At 39.2% G+C, this 21,215-nt stretch overlaps 1 protein-coding gene across 1 annotated transcript in view; it reads left to right on the top strand.

The window, feature by feature from the left end:
• The window catches only part of WWC2 (WW and C2 domain containing 2), a 107,309-nt gene that overhangs the window by 58,693 nt on the left and 27,401 nt on the right, over nucleotides 1-21,215 (top strand). Inside the window, exons 5-11 of the mRNA XM_074588360.1 lie at nucleotides 1,081-1,160; nucleotides 4,546-4,675; nucleotides 5,346-5,492; nucleotides 6,439-6,512; nucleotides 11,870-12,112; nucleotides 17,011-17,100; nucleotides 18,452-19,065. Of these exons, the coding sequence (XP_074444461.1) occupies nucleotides 1,081-1,160; nucleotides 4,546-4,675; nucleotides 5,346-5,492; nucleotides 6,439-6,512; nucleotides 11,870-12,112; nucleotides 17,011-17,100; nucleotides 18,452-19,065 (1,378 nt within the window). The remainder of the gene's footprint in view (nucleotides 1-1,080; nucleotides 1,161-4,545; nucleotides 4,676-5,345; nucleotides 5,493-6,438; nucleotides 6,513-11,869; nucleotides 12,113-17,010; nucleotides 17,101-18,451; nucleotides 19,066-21,215) is intronic.

Raw genomic sequence — 21,215 nt, 5'->3', positions numbered from 1 at the left:
AATTCCTCATTTTAATATAATCCATTTTGGAAAAGAGTTGAATATCTGAGAACCTGTAGGAAAACAAGCAAGAATTTCACAGTGAGAGCAGGGGATTTCCAGCAGGCTTTTCCTTTTTTCACTTTACTGATTGGAAAGTTAAAAAGCCTAACAATATCTGTCTAGTATGTAGAGCGCAAACAAGACAGATATAGATGTATAAATACTAAAATTTGGGACTTTGCATTGCAAGGAGGCATTTCTGTCTCTATGTGTATGCTGAGGATTAATTTTAATTTGTGTTAAATTGAACTCCTTCACAGGTGGTCCAGAAACTTTGTTTTAGTGCGTCTGGAAGTATGAGATAAAAAATTAAATGGAGGGGTTTTTTATTTAATCTTGATTCATAAATATTTGGTAGTGTACTCATACCTGCTAATATCTGAAATAGCAATATTAAGATTAAAAAGCAATTGAGCATGCAAAGTTAGGGAAAGTAGGGAATGTTTTGCCAAAGACATTTCTATTAAACAGTCGCATATAATTGTGATCCAGATGTGTCTAGTGATTGTTGTCTTTGAATTAAATGAGTGTGAATTATATATTTAGGGATCCAGTGTCTGTAAACCTTTATAAGAAAGGATGGTTTGTAGGGAAAAAAAAAAAAAAAAAAGAAAAAAAGAGCCCACACTTTGTCTTTTACAGTGCAAATGACTTGAAAGCTTCCTGGAATGAAAAAGTGAAAATATAATAAGCTTTAAAATAAACAGGCATGTCCCTGTAGGACAGTTGGAATGCATGCTTAACAAGTGAGAAGTAAATTACTTGTTAAAGTTCTCTCAGGTTTAATAACACAGTGTGGTATCGATACAAATAAGGAATGTGATTTAATCTGCTTGTGTCCCTTTAATACTAAAGCATGTTGCCCATAGACATCAGGAAGAGAACAGGCCCTTTTGTTTTTAATATGTGTCAGTAGAGCAATTTACTCTCTTTTTTTTGTCTCATCTGATGTAGAGAATACATTAATTGTTCAAAGCCATGCGTTACGCTGTTTAACAAGAGGAATTTTCTAACGCTTGCTTTGATTTAACACACAAGGTTAAGAAGCTGAAGAGGGAACTCTCCCAGATGAAGCAAGAGCTGCTGTACAAGGAACAGGGCTTTGAAACACTGCAACAGTGAGTAAAAGAAAATAGTTGAAACTGACTTAATTCAGTCGCCTCATTTCTTTTTTTGGCATGGAATTGAATCCATCTTATGTGCGAGAATTATTAGGGGGAAAAATGAGAATCTAATAACTCTTTTTGTTGTAGTTAGGAAGCAGGAAATGTGTAAAAATGGCAAACCTATTTGTGCAAGTGTTAACATGAGAAATCTGTTCCCCCTCCTATTTCTTTTTTCCGTGAGGTAGGTTATGTTGCGAAGAGCCAGAAAGAAGGGCAGTGGTTGAGGGTCCCGAGGAAGTATTTAGCTGCTTTGTATGTCCCATTTAAGAACTTCTTTAAAAAATTTAAAAAGTAATTAGGTCTTCCTTTCCTTCTTCCCCATCTCTGAGCTGGAGAGAGAGAAGGATGCTGTTCTCGGAGGTATAAACGGGGCACAACAGTGCAGGGTTTAAAATGAGTCACAGTTTGGGGATTAGAGACCTGTCTTTCATTGTTCCAGTTGCTGGGATGCCTGGTGTCCACAGGGCTGATGCTGAACCGGGTGAGCATTCTGGGTATTTAACCAGTTGGATTATTAGGGGATGATTTTTTATTTTTTTTTCAGTTTGAGCGCACCCTGCTGCTCCTGACTTACAAAGTTGGGCCCTAAAATAATAAACATTACTGCAACTGTCACCGCAGAGAACTTGCTGCAGAGGAGACCTTCCTAACACGCCTGTTTTCTTGACTAATGTAAACAGAAATTTATTAATGCTAGTTGTTTTCCGTATTGTGGTATGTACCTGTACATTAAGGATACATTTACACAGTAAAACGCTGAGCTGTGTGCTCTTAGTACACAGTACTCCAGTAGCAGAAGCAGTGTTACAGCTTTAATGTAATACTGTCTGGATTCATTTGCCCTTTTTCTCAGGACTTCCCTGTGTATGGCAGCGTACTGTCAGATAAATAACAATCTCTGTCCTGGAGAGCTGGCAGAATATATAGGGAGGATGGACAAAAGGTGAGAGAAGGGAAGTGCCTTTCCATCTTCCAGGTAGAATAATAAACCACAGATTTGCAACGGATGTCAGAGCACCTGTGTTTGGAGCTGAGAGACCGGGATTCAGTTCCCAGTTCTAACCAAAACATGTTGTAGGCTATTGCTTGAGTATAGATCAGTTCTATACAGTATCATTTATTATTTTTTATTAAGTGGGAGAAAAAAAATCTGGTCCAGGAAATGGCTGATCACAGCTAGAGCCATGTCAAAACGGACAAAAAGTATTTTTCTGGTATGACGTGTTGGAAATCAATTGGGAACTGAAAACCCTCAGCACCTTAGGAGGATGCCAGTCAAGTGTCTGTCTGCCTTCGTTTTGACTAAAACAGAAATGTAGGATTTGTTTGTTATTTAAATATATGAAGACTAGCGAGGAGTGAAGGGAGAAAAGGATAGCTGATTGAATTTGTTTAACCATAAATCAGATTTCATTTGAAGCAAAATTTAGAGGAAGAAAGATGTATTGATTCTAGAGCTTAAGGTAATAAAAACTCATGCTGCTGTCCCAGGATTAAAGGTTAGCCAATCATGCTGGTTTTATTATATTAATTCAACAATGAAGTATTGTTTTAAAGCAGCTTGCTCACAAGCCATTTTGATAGGAATCCAAAGCATGTTTCAGAAACTGTCAACAGCATTCCACAGAAACACAATGGACGTTTGTTTTTAAAATTCAGTCAGCCACTTTCAAACAGAACTAATCCCATTAATTTGAAACAGGAAGATGAAATATCTGGTGTGTCAGAGATCCTTCTTGTCCATCTTAATTATATACAGAATAAAGCAGTTGTGATTTGAATGTGGCACATCATATTACTAGGCAGCATGTGGTGTATTACCCAACTCTTCATTCATGATCCCGATTGTTGGCGTATCCTCTATCTATTTGACCTTCGCAACTTGATAAGTTACCAAAAATTGAGTGTTGTCAGACAGTAAGTGGGTGCCAAGCTATGAAAGAGTTTGAGGAACTTTCAAGCTGAAACAAATACATCCTTGAATAGGAATCTGAGTGCTGAGTCACATACGTAATTTTCTTACACAAATGCAGTTGTAGTTTTCACAAAAACTGAAATGCGGGGAAAGGAAAACAGACATGCTCGCAGCTTTGAAGACTTTAGAACCTTGATATTTTTTTTGCATAAAGCTGGAAGTAAAATAGAATATTGTTACAGGTGTTTTCTGCGAGTTTCAGTTCTTGCAGGAGGATGCTTGAGATAACTTCTGATCATTAAAATGTTTGTTCATTCCTCACTCAGAATGTTAATGTCTTCTAGCAAAGATGATGGATGATAATAAAAACAGAAAACCAGTTGCATTATAAAAGAATGTATTCTCTACTAGATGCTTGACTTCTGTGAAGATGGCTGTTGTTTTTAATTTCATGAAGCACAGCTGCAGTCATTTCTATGATGCTATGAAATATTCAGTTAAGGTGGAGGTCAGAGAAGGTGTTTTTACGAACTGTACTTCTTGAAGTATATAAGGAAATACTAAAATGAAATATCTTTTTATCACTTAAGTTTGGGGGCTTTTTTGTTTCATTATTTTCAAGTAACAGGTTTTAAAATCGTTGATAGTCCAGGAATTTAATAAATTGTCCGATGTATGACATATGGTATTAATTATCCAGAGATTTTTCAAATAAAAGAGAGCCTGCTGACTAGCTGAGCAGAACAGCTGTTGTAGACTGTTAATGCCCAGGGTTATGGTGAAGAAGAGGGAAGCTGAGACGAGAATGGAGCTGGTTATGTTTCTTCTCTGCAAGGCTGATGAGTACGAAGAAGCTTGCCTGTCTGCCCATGCCATGACGTGGGTCTTGGGTAGAGGAATACTACTAATAAGTTGTGGTTCTGTAAGGATCACAAACAGTTACTATTCTGAAAGGTGTACCCAAAAGCTGCTTCTGTCCTGCAGAGAGTTATGGTGGCGATGGGAATTTTGACAGTGTTGTCAACAATACTGCTGTACTCCTGGAGTCTTTAGTGCTCTGTGCCCCTTATGTCTTTAAGACTGGATGAACTAGAATTGCTTGTGGAGTCTCTGCCTTTGGTAAGGCCCCAGTAGTTTAGCTAAGGTGGTTTTAAAGCAGTTTTCCATGCAATTTCCAGCTGTCAGCAAAACCCATCCACTGGGCGCTGTGTTATGTGTGAGCTTGACATTTTTGCCAAGGATTTAGTAGTAAGTATTTTAATGGTGCCTTCAATGTCCTTTCTCCTCTTTGCATGTCTGTTACAGGAAATGGTGTCTCTTATCTCCTCTTCTATTCTCTAACTATGCTTCTGCCTGAAGCAGAACAGCAGAGATGTTAGTATTATTTCCTGTGTCCGGTATTAATATCCTCTCTTTCCACAGAATTGACCAAAAAATGTCTGGAGGCCACAGCGGGTATGAACTATGTGAGGCCAAAGCCATCCTGAGTGAACTGAAGTCCATCAGAAAGGCGATAAGTTCAGGGGAGAGAGAAAAGCAAGATTTAATGAAGGTATTTTGAACGGTTGATGTAAATTTTGTGTGGATTAGTTAACATGAGTAACTGATTATAAATACTTTGCATTTTATACTTTTTAGGGGATTCCTAAAACTCTTTGGGGCAAACCTAGTACTAAAATCAATTTTCAGATGCAGAAACTGAAGCCTGTGACTTTCCTAATTCAAAAAGCTGCTATATGTCAGTCAGTCAGAGAATATACATTTCTCAACTCATATGTAAGGCACAATACAGATGTTACCTCTAAACCACAATTTTAAATATTAAGCAGACAAAATTGAGAGGTGTGGTTTTGAGATGCATGGACGTTTTCTAACTCGGTAGAAGTTTTCCAAATCTAAATCGCCCTATTTCCTTTTCTGAAAGCAGATCTTTTTTTAATTGGCCAAGTATATAATTGGTTGACAAGTTAAAAAAACAAAACAAAACAAAAAAACAAACCAAAAGATAGACAAAAACGCATCAGTAGTTTTTGTATTGTCATAGGTGTTGTCCACCCTTAGTGTCACCTACCAACGGCTTGGTTAAAAGGATAGTTTGCTTAATATGAATTAAACCCAGAATTTTTATATTGAAGTCTTTTATGTAAACATCTTTTGGAGATAAACTGGTATGAACATGGTAAAGTACAAAGGAACTTTAACACCACCTGTTTCCTGGACAGAGTCTTGCAAAGCTGAGAGAGAAATTCAATCTTGACCAGACCATCGGGACATCTGAACCAGACTTGAGTTCCAGTTCTGTAAACTCCCAGCTGTGTTTTTCTAGACAAACTCTGGATACAGGGTCTCAGACTGACATTTCTGGTGAGGTGAGCTTTTTTCCATTTTGTCAAATGTAAAGAGAAATTGACTCAGAATGCTGCGGTTAATGGAATCGGAATCAAATGGTTGTGTACTGTTGCTGATAGGTGTACATATATATATGTTTAAGAGATAATTACTTCAGTTATCAGTTACTTGATTTTTTTTCCCTTAAATTTTAAATAGAGCTTCAGATGAATTTTTTATGTTTGTCATGAAGCCTTTATGACAGTTTGATTTAATCAAATAGTTCCAGTACAGTGAAGATCAGCATAAGCAGATTGTATTTTTTGGAGCTGTCTGTAGGGTATGTTTCACCTTACAGACTTAATTCAGTATGAAGATGTTTTTAATTTTCAGAAACAAGATCTCAGAATTTAAACCTGCAATTTCATTTCATGCAGCTGAAAAACAGTGGAAGGACTTGTTCAGTGATGGATTAAAACCGTCTTTGTTTCACTGGTGGTATATTTACATACGCAGAAAGCTGTGCTTCATTTTGGTACCTTGTTTGAAGTTTTGTGAGCTAAGTTTATAAGGAAGAGACTGTACAAGGTTTTCCAAACAAAGAGCTAGGCTCGTCTATGTTTTGTAGCAAATTTATTGAAGTCTTACTTTGAAATACACCGACTTAGTTCTAAATTCTGAGTTCAGCGGAGTTCAAAGCAGGAGATCAAAATTTTTGGTGCAGTCACTGCAAGACTTCTTTGAAAATGGAATACGGGTGATTGGTAGTACAGTAGTTAAAAACAGATGAACTGGATCAGAAAACAGCACTGTTTTGTACATCTGAGTAAATTCCTAACTAGGCATTTAACAGCAAGTGTGTGGCTACGGGTGGGTGTGGTTTTATTTTTTTAAGTCGTGACTTTTCTAGCCTGTGCGTGGGTTTTGTTGATTCATTTAACAGCTTTACACAGTAATAAGGCTCATTTTATTTTTTTTCCTCAACAGGTTGGAGCAAGAAGTAGATCAAATTTAGCAGAGAAGGTCAGACTAAGTCTTCAATATGAAGAGGCAAAAAGAAGGTAATAGGGTTATAGTCGCTTTGTTAAGTTACCGCCTGGAGCTGGGAAGGTGCCTGGTCTCTGCAGCACCAACCTTGTGCTCGCAGTGACATCTAGTGGGCGGCTCTCTGGAGGCACCGGTGGCATGCTGCAAAGTGGTTCTTTTCCTTCAGAATGCAAGCAGGCTGTCGAGAGCAGTCGGTGCTTTTGAACAGTAGGTTTTACATGTAATGCTAAGTTGAATGTGTTGAGAAAGAAAATGCAGACAGTGACAAATTAACGGCAGTTCCAGGATTCATAGAATTGTTTAGGTTGGAAAAGACCTTTAAGATCATCAAGTCCAGCTGTTAACCCAGCACTGCCAAGTCCACCACTAAACCATGTCCCTCAGCAGCACATATACACGTCTGTTAAATACCTCCAGGGATGGTGACTCCACCACTGCCCTGGGCAGCCTGTTCCAATGCTTGACAACCCTCTCGGTGAAGAAATTTTTCCTAACATCCAATCTAAACCTCCCGTGGAGCAACTTGAGGCCTTTTCTTCTTGTCCTATCACCTGTTCCTTGGGAGAAGAAACTGACCCCCCTGACTACCCCCTCCTTTCAGGGAGTTGCAGAGAGTGAGAAGGTCTCGCCTCAGCCTCCTCTTCTCCAGGCTGAACACCCCCAGCTCCCTCAGCCGCTCCTCACCAGACTTGTGCTCCAGACCCCTCACCAGCTCCGTTGCCCTTCACTTGGTTAAGGAAATAGAGTGAGCTGGCTTTCCGCTAAAGGGAGTCACCAGGTTATTGAAGTCCAGTATATCTTTCTTTGGGATCATCATTTCAGTTCGCTATGCCACTGAAGGCTCTTCAGTTTGAGAGTTGCTTCAGGCTTCCAGTCCACATTTAGTAAGCTTGATTATTTCTTTTTTTCCCTGGGACTTTGGATAATTTAAATACTTGTTGTCACTATGGGGTTGGGTTTTTTTAATGAGTTTAACCTGAGTAGAAGAGAAACCAGGAACTGTTCCACTGATGAATGTGGAATGCCTTTCAAATAAGCTCTGCACTGGTTGCTTATAAAAGCAGTGCCATTTTGATGAATTGCCACAGCACTGAAGAATGGGCATCAGAAAGCAGAACATCTGGGGTTACAAAAAACAGAAGTGCTGCATAATACCAGGGAAAGTTTTACTATTAAAAAAAAAAAAAAAATTGTGGGGGATATCTCTCTATTAATAATGTGTTAATTGTGTTGTATTATTTTCTAATAAGTCTCACAAAATTAGGTGTCAGCTGTTCAGAAACCTTATAGTTATTTTTTATGGAGATGCTTTGTAATTTAAGAAGAATAAAAATCTAAAAAGTTCTCCCACACCCAAAGTTCCTTTTTAACTATAAAGAACTAAGCAAGGCAATAAAATAAAAAATATCACTTTCCCCCAGATGAAAACTGTGCCTAAAATGCCACTTAATCTGAGATTTAAGTATTATTACAGTTAGAATACTACGGCATGGTCAATTAGAAAACTAGGAAAAGAAATTTGCAGCTTATAAGTACAAAGTAAAGGCATAGTTTTTATGTTTTAAAGGCAGGAGGCTGCACAACCAACATTTTTTTTTTTTTTTTTGGCCTAATTTCAAATATATATCCTCCTCATACAGAATAGTAGCTACCGTCCTTGCCAGTAACAACAGTAATCCTTTATATGCTCATTACAGATCATAAAACTTTATTGTATAATCAGTGCATTCAGCAAAGAGTGCTGAGGCTGTTGTGTTTGTTCAGAATTGAACATACATGATTGGGCTTACATTCACCCTGTACATAATATTAATTGTCAGGCGGTGTTTTAGATGCAGATATATGGCAATTTTCTCATGTGTAGTTGATACAAAACCACATCATCCTGTGCGTTCACTGTGTCTTGATACCAAGAAGTCCCAGCATTGTGTTCTATCTCTCCTTTGAAAGAACAAAAAAATTCCTGGCAGTGAGGGAGTTTACCACTTCTACCTCAAAAAAAAAATAATCCAAAAAAAGTACAGTGCTCAAGAGTATGGAGTACTGCAGCACTTTCTCACGAATTAGTCAGCCAAGAACGTGGGTCAAAATTTCAGTAGCTCATGTACTTACCTTTGCATAACTAAGTATTTGTTCTATATAACATTAATGTGTTTCAAGGTTAAATTATCTCTTTTGAAATGGTATCTTTATGCAATTTTCTCTGAAAACTGCCCAGTAATGTATATTCTTTTCAGCTTTAAATAAGACAATCATATGCCTTGAAGACACCGTTAAAGTCTTAAAAGTGTTTGCACGTACTGGTTTTACCAGTGACTACAGGGTGAACTTAATAAAGTTACATACCTTGGAATAATGAGGATACATACCAGTTTGCACATAAAGTTCAGTATTTAATTACACCCCCCCTAATTATTATGGCCATTGTAATCATCACTATAATTTAATAAGTATTGATCATCTTTTCTGAAATATTAAGTGTGCAAATTCGTAGTTGTTTTGCGTTAAAATAACTGAGAGACAGGATCTTGTAAGTGAACTTCTCTACTTGAAAATTATCAGATTATTTTGTGTGTTGCGTATTTTATGTTGCTTAGCCAGCAGAATGTCTTCAAGAGGTGGGATGTTGATGTTAACTATGCTAAATTCAGTAGCAATTGCTACTGAAAAGGATCTGCTATAGCGTGCTGACACTCCTCTCCCGTCTGGAAGATCTGGCTAATAGTCCTCGTTGAGCAAGGACTTCTTCAAAAGAGTGGGACCGGTTCAGTTTTCATATCCATCTAGTCCTTTGCCTGTCTGAGGCAGCTGAAAAGAGCGGCAGTTACGGTAGCAGAGAGTTGTCTGTAGCAGAGGGAGCAAAAGAGCTGTTTGGAGACCACCATCCCATCCCATAAGCCATCAAACAGCTGTCAGTGGCAGCCACTTTCAGAACACGGTTAGCTAGAACCAGTGACCTGGAGATGAAAGTCTTAACATTCCATTATCCATCTGAAATCATTCGGTGGTTTTCCCTCTGAGTACTGCTCCTCTGAAGGACTGTTGAATATAAATGATAAATGTAACAGCTGCAAAATATATCGAACAGCTTCATTTCATTTCAGCCTACCATTTGGTTACGGTAGCGCTGCTGATAGTATTGCTGTTTATTTTACGTTGGTTTTCTGTGAAAATACCCTGAGTCTAACAAACCCTTCTTGCAGGGGTTTGGTGGGAGTACGGGTTGTTTTCATTTTTGAAGCTGTTGGTTTTTTGTTGAGGTGCAGATGAGAAGGAAATGTTGCCTATGGAAAAAGAAAAGGGGGTGGTGCCCCTTAAGCTTCTAGTATAAGCAATGAGATAGTTAGATGCAATATTAACTAGTCTTAGCTTTGACCATAAATAAATTCCTTAATGTACTGTTAAATTAATGCTGGAGATGCAAAACAAGCATGATGTTATTAGTTTTGTTAATCACAGAAAACAAACTGGAAAGAAGAAAAATGTTTTCCCAGAAATGTGTCAGAACTGCAGAAATACTGTACATACCAAATTATCTGTGTGTATTTATGAAGCATGTCATGGGGCATTGCCATTGGCCTGGTGACATTGAAGTTGCACAGACTATTCAGTTGTTGAGCAGACTTCGGTCTATTTAACTACGGCAGTTACAAATAAATAAAAGTACCAGATAATTCCTCTTAGAATCACAGAATGGTTTGGGTTGGAAGGGACCTTAACGATCACCTAGCTCCTAGCGGGCCACACTGCTGGGGATGCAGCCCAGAATGCGGGTGGCTTTCTGGGCTGTGGGCGCACATTGCCGGCTCATGTTGAGCTTCTCATCAACCAACACTCCCAAGTCCTTCTCCTCAGGGCTGCTCTCAAGCCGTTCTCTGCCCAACATGTATTTGTGCTTAGGATTGCCCCGACCCAGGTGAAGGACTTTGCACTTGGCCTTGTTGAACCTCGTGAGGTTGGCATGGACCCACCTCTCAAGACTGTCCAGATCCCTCTGGATGGCATCCCTTCCCTGCAGCGTGTTGACCGTGCCCCTCAGCTTGGTGTCATCAGCAAACTTGCTGAGGGTGCACTTGATCCCACTGTCTGTGTCACTGACAAAGATGTTAAACAGCACTGGTCCCAACACAGACCCCTGAGGAACACCGCTTGTCACTGGTCTCTTGCCCTAGATTTTATGGGAACATCTTTCTACTTTGACTTCTCTTTTCTTGGCCTCTTTCCCGGCCTACAAGAAAGAGGTGCAGAAGGCTAGGAGCTGTTACATAGTTCACAGCTTCCCTGTCCTTAGCTATGCAGCTGGTTCAGGTGTGGCTAAGGCTGGAAGTGACTGAAAGTTATCATCTTAGGTATGTGGCACCTATAATGGGAATTTTTAGGCTATCCCAATGGACAGTGTCTTTATTGGAAACCTGCACTTTTTAAGCTATGCTGCTGAACCCATATGCAGAATGATTATGGAGACTGAACATTGGAAATAACCTGTCTTGATCATGACCAAGCTATAAATAGTTTGGAACAGGCTGCCCAGAGAAGTGGTTGAGGCACCATCCCTGGAGGTGTTTAAAAGACAGGTGGACATAGTGCTTAGAGATAGGGTTTAGTGATGGTTTTTGTCAGCGTTAGGTTGATGGTTGGACTAGATGATCTGAAAGGTCCCTTCCAACCTGGGCTATTCTATGATTCTATAGTAAAATAATAATGTAAGGAAGTTTCTGCTTCCATTATATGTGTGTATCTGCGCAATACATATGGATAACCAAGTCTTGGGTGTTTTAACTCTGTAATGTGACATCTGCAATGGGAAAAGCAGTTGCACAGACTCAAACTTTTGCATTAATCATCTCCTTTTTCTTTAGATGGCCACTATCCTATTACCTTTCATTTTAATCCCATAGAAGAGCAATGCCATTGCCTTTTGAGATATGCCTACGTGTATGGTGCTGAGCGCCTTGCGATAGTGCATGTTCTTTAACCACGGTCATTGCTGTTTCTGAGGAGCCATCAGTCTCCAACAGCTTAGGAGAAATCCATTGTACTCCTAAATGAGTAAAGCATAGTGCCGTTATGATGTTACCAGACAAATCGCTTTCAGTTAAGCTTTTATTAACGTTGTGACTCTTACTTCAACTTCACATTTGAACAGGAGCAACTCATTTTAATACATCTGCATAATGCTGTTGGCCTGAATAGGTGGCCTGCTTTTCAGGCGTAGTCTGCATCCTTGTGAAGCAAAACTAATTAAAAGTGTGACTTTGAGTAGAAAATGTTGTTATCTCGTGATACTTTCCAAAATACTGTATCACGTCTCTTTTTGCTGGGATTTGTGTGCTGTGCCGGGCTCAGAGAAATCTGCTGTGTTTTATTTTAGCATGGCTAACTTGAAGATCGAACTCTCTAAGCTAGATAGCGAAGCCTGGCCTGGGGCGCTGGATGTGGAAAAGGAAAAACTCATGTTAATCAATGAAAAAGAAGAGCTTTTAAAGGAACTCCAGTTTATTACACCGCGCAAACGTACTCAAGATGAGCTAGAGCAGCTAGAAGCAGAAAGGAAGAGGCTTGAAGAAGAGCTGCTGTCTGTAAAAAGCACACCCAGTCAAGCACTTGCTGAAAGGTAAGGGATTGTCTTTTGCTAATATTAAATGCTGCTTTCTGCAATCTAACCTTTGTACTCGATACAGACCCTGGACTATGCCTTGATGGGCTGTTTTCCTTCAGTAACTGTTCTGTGTAGTTCTTAATTAAATTTGTTATTAGCCTACTGGGCAGAAACACAAAGAAGTCTTCTGTACTGTGGGAGAATGTGAACACCCTGTCTCTGCTCTGCAATATCAGTTCCTCTGTGCTTGTTACCAGCATGAAAATGCCTGTGACAGATGTTAAATAACTGAGGAATGTCAACATACCAGCAGGAAGGCAATACATCATTCCCTCCTTTATGATAATAGCTGTAAACTATTTGAACTCAGGTTACAAAGATTATCTTGATTGTTGCACCATCTGAAGCCTTTCATTGTGAGTTTTATTACATACAAAAATGCAACCAAAAGGAGAAAAAAAAAAAGTTCAGAGCAGAAGAATAACTGCTGCAAAACTTTCCTAACTTGCTGCTACCTAACTGGTAACTGAAGCAACTCCCACAATACGTTGTTTTAGCCAGATTCAGAGTTCGAGAAAATCAAAGGTGACTGTCACAAACGGACTTTTCATCAACTGTAAGTGGAAATAAGTTTATGGGCACCTCTAGCACAGAGAAAATGCAATAAACACAAAATGTCTTTGCGTATGTCAGTGTAGTATGCCTTACTGAAGTGACGCAGTCAGCATTGTAAGCCTTTCCACTTCCCTCTGCTAGGAAACACCTGCTGTTGCTCCAGTTCCACTGAATGGCAAAATTCCTGTTAGTGGCATTAGAAGTTGGGTCTGAAATTTTACCTGAGTATTGAGGAAATTTTTTGTTTACGAAGTACATTTGTGTGTATTAGGCATGATTTTTAAAAATATTCGTACGCTTTATAATGCTTTAAACTACATTATATTGATAATCTAAATGTGTTTTAGAAGAAGGGTTATATCCTACTGGAACTACATTTTTACAGGAGAAATTACCTTTCTGTTTTGCAATATCTAAATTACCATGGATCCGTTGCTTTCTGACTTCCATTAATAAATGGAGACTAAGGGGTCAATAAGAAAATTACATAAATAAATAAATTGAATCTAAGGTTCTAATAATGCATGTTGTAAGTACTAGTTAAATCTTGATTAGTGATGTAAATAGGTAGCTGGTTTTTTAGTCTTGTGTTTTGGATTTGCTTGTTTAGTGCCAAAGAAAGTTGTGCACTGGACCGTTTTCCCGTGTGTGTCAGATGCCAAACTTGGAGTACTAAGGGCAAGTAAAATTGTCTTTCACTGTCAAGAAGAAAGGAAACGGCAGATTTTTTTTTTTTTTCCGTGTATAGTGACACAACTAGTTGTTAACAGCTTAAAATTTTTTTCCCCTCTATTTTCCTCAAATTTTTTCTCCTTTTGATTTTCATTCCTGAAAATGTGGAATTTTTTTCCTGAGGTTACTGTAAGATCTCATGTCATATACTGCTGCTTGAGGTAGTATTTATGGTAGCTTCTGGCTTGCTTTTTTGCTGTTCCAGTGAATCTGCAGTGAATTTCTGTGTGCAACGCTTTATATTAAAACCGTCTCCCTTCAGAGCACATCAATTCTTTCACATTAAGCTATTTTGAAAATTATTTCTGGTGTGTCTGCTATAAACATAAAGAAAATTTTCATTTTGTAGGAGTCACATGGTGAAACTTTTCCTGAAATGTTAATTTGAGAAAAGGCTACAGTTAATTGTATCTCATCACCCATCAGCATTTTAATTCGTGGAGATGAGGAATATCCTCCCTCTCCATTCTCGGTGGAGGAGCCACACCATCTCCAAAGCGTTGAACTGTTGTTGCATTCCTATTTTCTTTCATGAAGTTTCATGAATGCCTTAGGTTTCCAGTGTTTTCACAGGTACTGATAATGAAGCAATAGGGTAAGAAGTTATGGATTGTGTCAGAGCTTGATGTGACAAGGAGTGTTTGGTTGGTTTGGTTTGGGTTTTTTTTTTTTAGTTTTTTTCCAAAGGAGAAAGACACAGAAGACTTGCTCTGACTTAAAAACGTTAGAGCGTAGCCCTGGGTTATTTTGGAGTAGGATGCTGAAATTGCCACTAGTAGATGTACTTGGAATCAATTCACAGAAGGAGAGTATAAATCATAACATATCAGCTTCAAAAAAGCAGAGATGGGGCATACTCTGACTGCTTTAAGAAGCCTTCCAGCAAATGTATAGAAATAGCCGGATCTGTTGAGAACTATTTGCTGCTTTCCTGCCTCTGTGTTCATGTCAGGGAGATTCCATTATTGCTTTAGTCCTTGGCAAAACCTTCTAAGTCATCACAGGCATTTAAAGAGATGCATGATTTAACTGCTTGGTTGTGCTGTTGCCTGGCCCCTGCTCTTGTGCCTGCGGTAAGCAAACAAGTCCACGTAAGTTTGCACTGAAAGGTGCGCTATGTGCACTTTTTTTTATTTTTTTTTTTTTAAGATTCTGTGCCGTTCTGGGCAATGTTACAGTTTAAGATCGAAACTGGAGAAGGATACCTCACTAACACTCATGTCGCTCCTGCAGTGAGTAATAGGTTAATTTATACAGGGGGCGTGCAAACAGGAGAGATTGAGAGGCCCGTGTCAGAACAGGTAACACGACGTGGTTTAGGTGTTTACATGGTCTTTGGGATATTAAAATTCCTGCTTTTGCTATAAAGAAGGAAGGTTCATTGTTTGAAAGTTTCGGCGTTTTGTTTTTGTTTTTTACTTGGCCTGATGTAGAACGATAAAAATTTCCTTGAATCTCAATTTGTTGTGAGATAGTAAAATTACTTCCTGCGTGTCTTGGAACTTCCAGGAGGGGTTTCATCATCTGCCTTGTGTTTGTGACTAACATCTTTCTGAAGTTTACCTACAGGTATTAATACTACTTCTTTAACTACTAATAGGTCAAATTACATCCAGGAAAGAATTTGTTTTCAGGAGCTAAATTATGTGGGTTAAATTACACTTTATCAACCTCCTTAAGATAATAAAGGGAAACAAACTTTTGCTTGTGCTTTGGAGAAAAAACAAACAAGCAAAGCTTTTAGTTTAATAGTGCAGATTCAGTGGAACAGCTATGGATGTCTGTTTTGGGGACTCCGGTCAGAGAAGTTCCTAAGCTTTTCATTTTTTTTCTTGCCTTTTGCCATTAGTAGTTGAACACATAGAGCAATTTTTGTGCTTCTGCCTTGAAGATAAAATGATAATTCACCATTGAAAAAGCCACAAAAGAGTCGGTGAAGAGCACCCTGGCTTGAGCAAAGCAGGATAGATTGGGTTTTAGAAGAAGGCAGAAGGCAATGATAAATAGTAGAACGGTAGGAAGGAGTATCTGATGCCATAGATGAGCGTAATTCTTGGTTTGGAAACCCCTGTGCGTGTCTTTCTGAGCAAAGAGTGAAATACCGTGTATGCTTTTGCCAGATGTAGCAGGTATTGGCAGCTGAACACATCCTTGCGGTGTCGGAGCGGAGGCAGCCTGGGCAGTGGAGTGGAAGTTCACACCCTGCCTGACCTCGGGGTAACTTATTCACCTTTGCATAACCCACATTTGCTCCCTGAATAAGCGTGGGTGTAAGCAAGTGCTTTTCATGCTTTGCTGAATTGAGGACTTAATGTCTTTTTACTGGTATCTGACACTCAGAGCGAATTGTGGGAACTCTCCCGTATTTCATTCAGTTTGCATAAGAAAGCAATGGTTGATTTCTGGTTTTTGTTCTTTGAAGTGTTCCCTGCGTTTGAATTTTAATTTATACATCCTTGAGATGCCAGAAAGGCCAAAGGAGATGTTTCTGAGAGTGAACATCAACAGTTTTTCTTTTTTTTTTTTTTTTTTTAAAGGGGGGGAAGGTAATTTCTTGTCCCTCCGATTTCGTTTCTTGAGAACTTGTGACATGCATCAGTTGAATGAGCAAGGGCTAGGGGAGAATATACTAATCCACAACTGCAGAAGGGTTTTAGCTGAATCCACTGAGGGAAAGCAATTTGTTTGTTGTTGTAAATGGAGTGATAAAAGGGAATTATAAAAGGAAAAATCACTGTAAAGGTTAGTGAATCCTTTCTGCTTGCAGCCAGCCAAAAGGAATGGGAGAGTTCTACCATTTGTGGTTTTAGAGCTAGGCTGGATAACAGTGCAGGAAGCAATAAATCCTGCTTTTTCATAAAGATGAACCTTGATAATGAGCATTACAATGCTGCGTGGCTCTGAGGCAATGACAGAGCTGTTGGGGATGTAGAAATCTTTACCAAGGACTCCTAAATCCAGTGCATCATCTCAGAACCTTGCGCTTGAATGCCCTTTTGATTTACTGTGCTTTGTCTCTATATGAAGACTCTGAAATCAAAGGGAGTGCTTTAATTTTAAACTTCCTGCAGTGCTACCCCAAGTTTTTGCTTTATCAGAACTAATACTGGTATTAGTGTTCTTTTGTGTTGGTTTTTTTTTTCCCCTGAAGCTTAAATTAAGTGAGGAGCCAGTCTACAGCATGGCTTTTTTAAAAACTGTATTAGTGCAGATCTTATTGTCCTGAAGTTGCAGCTGTTTTCCCAGTGCTCATCTGTTACTCTTTTACTGGGTGCATGTTCCCCTCGGTACAGTGTGAATGTACCAACATTCTGCTTGCTCGTACGCTCCGTAGGTTTGTTACCGTGCTTAGTATTCTGCTGTTCTGCAGGTAAAGTCACTCTGCTGAAGTGGTTAGGGTTTTACGGTAGGACAGAGCGTTAACACAGTCTCTTGGATTTTAGTAGTTGCCAACCAGATTAAAATATGAGGGATCTTCGCTTTGTTTCTGTCTTATTTTTAAAGTATTTTAGTCTCTGGCTTATTTTGTAATGCTTTCCTATACTTACCCGTTCCTCTATTTCCAGATTGAAATTGGAGGAGAGAAGAAAAGAGTTGGTACAGAAACTTGAAGAAACTACAAAGTTAACTACTTATTTGCATTCACAACTTAGGAGGTGAGGTTGTACTGCATGATGGAACGCCTGTTTTCAGCAACAGACTACTGAACCTTGCTGTCTAAGCTTCATTCATAGGTTTTTCTCTTAGCTGGAAGCTGAACAAAATTTGTTTAATGTTTAAGTAAGAAAATGCAAGTCTAATAGCTTCAAGCATTTTGCCACCACACAAACCTGGTGTACTTTTATAATTTCAGTAAGCACTCGAGACTGGATTGAATGGATTTTTTTGTGCAGCTTCTGTAATTAAGCAGGGAGACATTATTTTGCTTCTGTGTAAGTAAATAAATAAATCTGGAATTCTCTGATTGGTCATATCTTCAAAATTCTGTCATTGAGGAGACCAAATGGTTTCTCAGACTTCTGTCTAAAATTAGAACTATTAGAACTGTAGCCTTTATTCTGTGTAGTAACCGGAGAGGCTCAATGGGTACATGTATGCACGTAAATACTTCTGGGAATAGTTGATTCTAGTTTTATTCTTCCACACTATCTTATGCTTGCTGTCGACAGAGAAGTACCCTCAGCAGGATATTTTTTCCTGACTGTCATTGATTCAAAATCTGACTCTGGGTTTATGAAATTCATAGTGATAACAAAAAAGTAATCAGTTACAGCGACTGTGAACTCAGACTCATCGTCCTGATGGGAGTTCTCATATTTAATGATACATGTAACTGGTCCTAGGGAAGAGTTTCTCTCACTTCTGGACTGTACCCTGGACTACCAAACCAGTTATGTTTACTTAGAAATGTTTTATTATATTTATTTAGAAATGTCCGTTATGTTTATTTAGAAAATCCTGAATTTGGTCAAACTCCACGCATATCGCGGTGGGACACGCCAATGAGGCACTGCATTAACGTTTACCAATTCTCTTAAAAATCAAAATGAGGCTTTAAGAGGAAAAATGTTTTTAAGCGTTCTGTAAAGGCCCTCTCACAATCAGTCATGCCATCCTACTCCTGGGATCCAGGCTGGCTTAGCCATTTCGGACATCTGAGCCAGATCCCATGAACCGCATCTTTAAATAACTTCTTATTTTTGTGCTCTTGTTTGTTGGGACTTGTGGGTCTTTCTATCCTGCTAAAGGCAGTTTTCTAATCCAGCGGCAAAATTTTTAAAGTCGATAGCTTTGTTCAGTAAAGGTCTCTTCAGTGTTTAGGCCGTGATGATGTGCAGGTTGGGCATGCTGATCTGAGCCAAGTATGGCTGCTTAAAAAACATAATGCCCCAAGCAGCATTCAGTTGTAAATAGTTATAGCGTGGCTCCCGTCAATCTTATCTCTCCTTGTACCGTTTTGTGCTGGTCTAGTTCAGTAACATCAGCGTGTTTGTGCTTTCTTTGCAGCCTCTCGGCTAGTACGTTATCTGTGTCTTCAGGGAGCAGTTTGGGATCTCTGGCATCCAGCCGGGGATCTCTGAACACGTCGAGCAGAGGGTCGCTAAACTCGCTCAGCTCCACGGATCTCTACTACAACCAAGGCGATCAAATAACAGATTTGGACTATCAGTATAAACTTGACTTCATATTGCAAGAAAAAAGTAGTTACATTCCTTCGGGGCCTATCACCACTATTCATGAAAATGAAGTGGTCGGTTCCCATGGGAGACTGGGTTACAGGGACTCTCCTTCAGCTGCAGACCACCCCAAATTGACTGAACCTCCCAAATCTGTGACATCGCTTTCTTCCAGATCGTCGCTGTCCTCCTTGTCCCCCCCAGGCTCCCCTTTGGTTTTAGAAGCTGCGTTTTCAGGGTCGGCTCAAAATTCCCCTCTGCATCACCTCACTGCGGACTTTGAAGACTGCGACCTTTCGGGTGATTTTGCAGGCATTAGTCTCTGTGAGAACCAAATGTTATTGGACTCTGAGGCCAGAGCAGGATCTCGGATTCCTCCAGATGATAAAGATCTTAATGAAGGCATTAGGCAGCCTCTGCCTTCTCTACATGAAGGAAGTTCAGGTAATAAAAAAATATAATGTCAAATGTATGTGTTACATGAAAATTTTGCACTAACAGCTGGCTCTTGAATGGGGAAGTACCTCGCGTAATTGAAGAGTATCTTGATGGGCGTGCATTTGCCCTGGTGGGCAGTCAGTCGTTCTGAGGGAGCAGAAACTTCTAGTTTTGGGTGCAGAGAGCTGTGATCACCCCGATTCCATTTACATTTTTCAGTAGCTATCTCAGAAGGAAAGTTCTTGTATTGCAGACTCTGTCATGAAAAATGAACAGAAAAACCTAAAGCTGGATCTTGAAGACACGGATGGATGGTGTTCCTAGGTGTTGTCAGGAATGTATGGGGATAGAGCGAAAATACCCTTTGCTGGTTTTTGGGAACTTGAAATCAGGTACTTTGTTTCTCACTGTAAAATAAGTTACAAACTGACATCCTTAGGAAAAGAGATTTCTGGAGTTAAGAGTTGGAATTTTTATGTGTGTGTGTATATCTAGTTATTTGAACCCGCTGTCACTGAAAGAGCTGCAATTCATTTTTTATGTGAGTTGGGAAAGACAAGTGACCACATGCCATGTAAGTTACAGTGATTTCTCCCCATTTTTAACATGGATTTCGTAGCTTTCAGCTTCTTATCCATCCGAGTTAGAACAGAGCTCCTGAGCTAGTCTAGCTTCCCCTGCAAACTTCCAAAAGGATGGGTCATCTCATCCTAAAACATACATCCCTGTAAGGAAGATGGGATGAATGACCCTGTGAGTTATCAAGGTATCCTTAGTAACTAGCTGACTTTGAGGTGGCTGAATTAAGTGTAATGAATTTCACTTCTCATTTGCAGTAAAAGCCATGCAACATATTTAGTCGTCTTATATTGTCAAAGCCTTTGGCAGTGTCAGAACTTCAAAAATCCCAGCTGTCAAGAACTGATGGCTTGTCCTCACTTTTAGAGCATTGACTTTGCTGCCTTTTGTTGGGGCTGACAGCATGTTGTGCTTTCTCTGCACATTTATTGACTTTTTCTAGTGTCATTCTGTGTCATTGTCTTCAAGTGTGTTGCAAACCATTTGTGTGTTCATGTTACGCAAGGGCTCTGGTTTTCCAAGGAAGATGTGAGGGAGCCTGATTTCCATTAGTGCTGAGCCTATTTGAGACTGGATCAGCACCTACTGTACCCAGCTCCGCGTTTCTCAGCCTGAGTTGGTAGCAAAGCAGCTAACTAAGGAATCCGGGTCTCTTAGAATAAGAATAAATACAGCCTAGCTCCAGAGAGTGCAGAGTGCATTGCCCAGATTTGTTGCTAAGCTTGCACCCTTGTGCTTGGAGTTTGCTAGTTTTTAGTAAAAGTACCTGGACATAATGATACAGACATATATTTTAATGAGAAATTTGCTTTTATTTATTTTTTTATATATATATACACACGTATATTTGTAAACAAATAAATATATAAAGGAATTTTTGTAACTTCTGTTGGCTAATTAGATTAGTTTAGTGTGATACTGTAGTAATTTCGATATTGACCAGAAAAAAAATGTATGGTATACTGGGAGGCAGGGGGGACTCTGTTCAACTGTGCAGAAAGAAAAAAAGAAACGGACTGATGTCCTAATGGTCTGAACCTGTGAAATGCAAAGTAGAAATACATGGAAAGGGACTGGGGGGGAAGGGGGTAATTTTGTCCTTCGTCTTTTCAGTATAGTGGAACAGAGTCGTTATTTTGCTTTAGAGCTTTTTTTTTTGTTTTTGCTTTAGAGCCATATATAAAAGATGGAAAAAAAAAAATTAATTTTTCTGCCCATATTTCTTAATATCCTTCCCAAATTAACAACAACTTTCAGTCTGTCTGTCTTTGTGATCCACCTGCAACTCATGTAGGCTGAGAACTGGATTTAAGATGGTTTGGAATTTGGGAACGCATAGGGCTATGAGGAATCAGAACTATTTTTAAAAATTTATTTCTTTAGATCGTTATTTTCAGAAGGATCATGTTGTTGTCTAACATTTTTGAGCTTATTTGAGGACCTGCTATTCTGGATAGTGTCAGGGAGTCTTTTAAGTCTGTAAGTAGTTATAATTTTAAAATATAAATCCATCCTGTGATTCTTCATACTGACACTTCCTTGTGTAGGGCCATATATATGATACAAATTATCTTTGA

Source organism: Larus michahellis, chromosome 5 (genome assembly GCF_964199755.1).
Source record: "Larus michahellis chromosome 5, bLarMic1.1, whole genome shotgun sequence".
Classification (NCBI taxonomy): Eukaryota; Metazoa; Chordata; class Aves; order Charadriiformes; family Laridae; genus Larus; species Larus michahellis.
The sequence above is the reverse complement of the archived record's forward strand: the minus strand, read 5'-3'. Positions and strand labels throughout refer to the sequence as shown.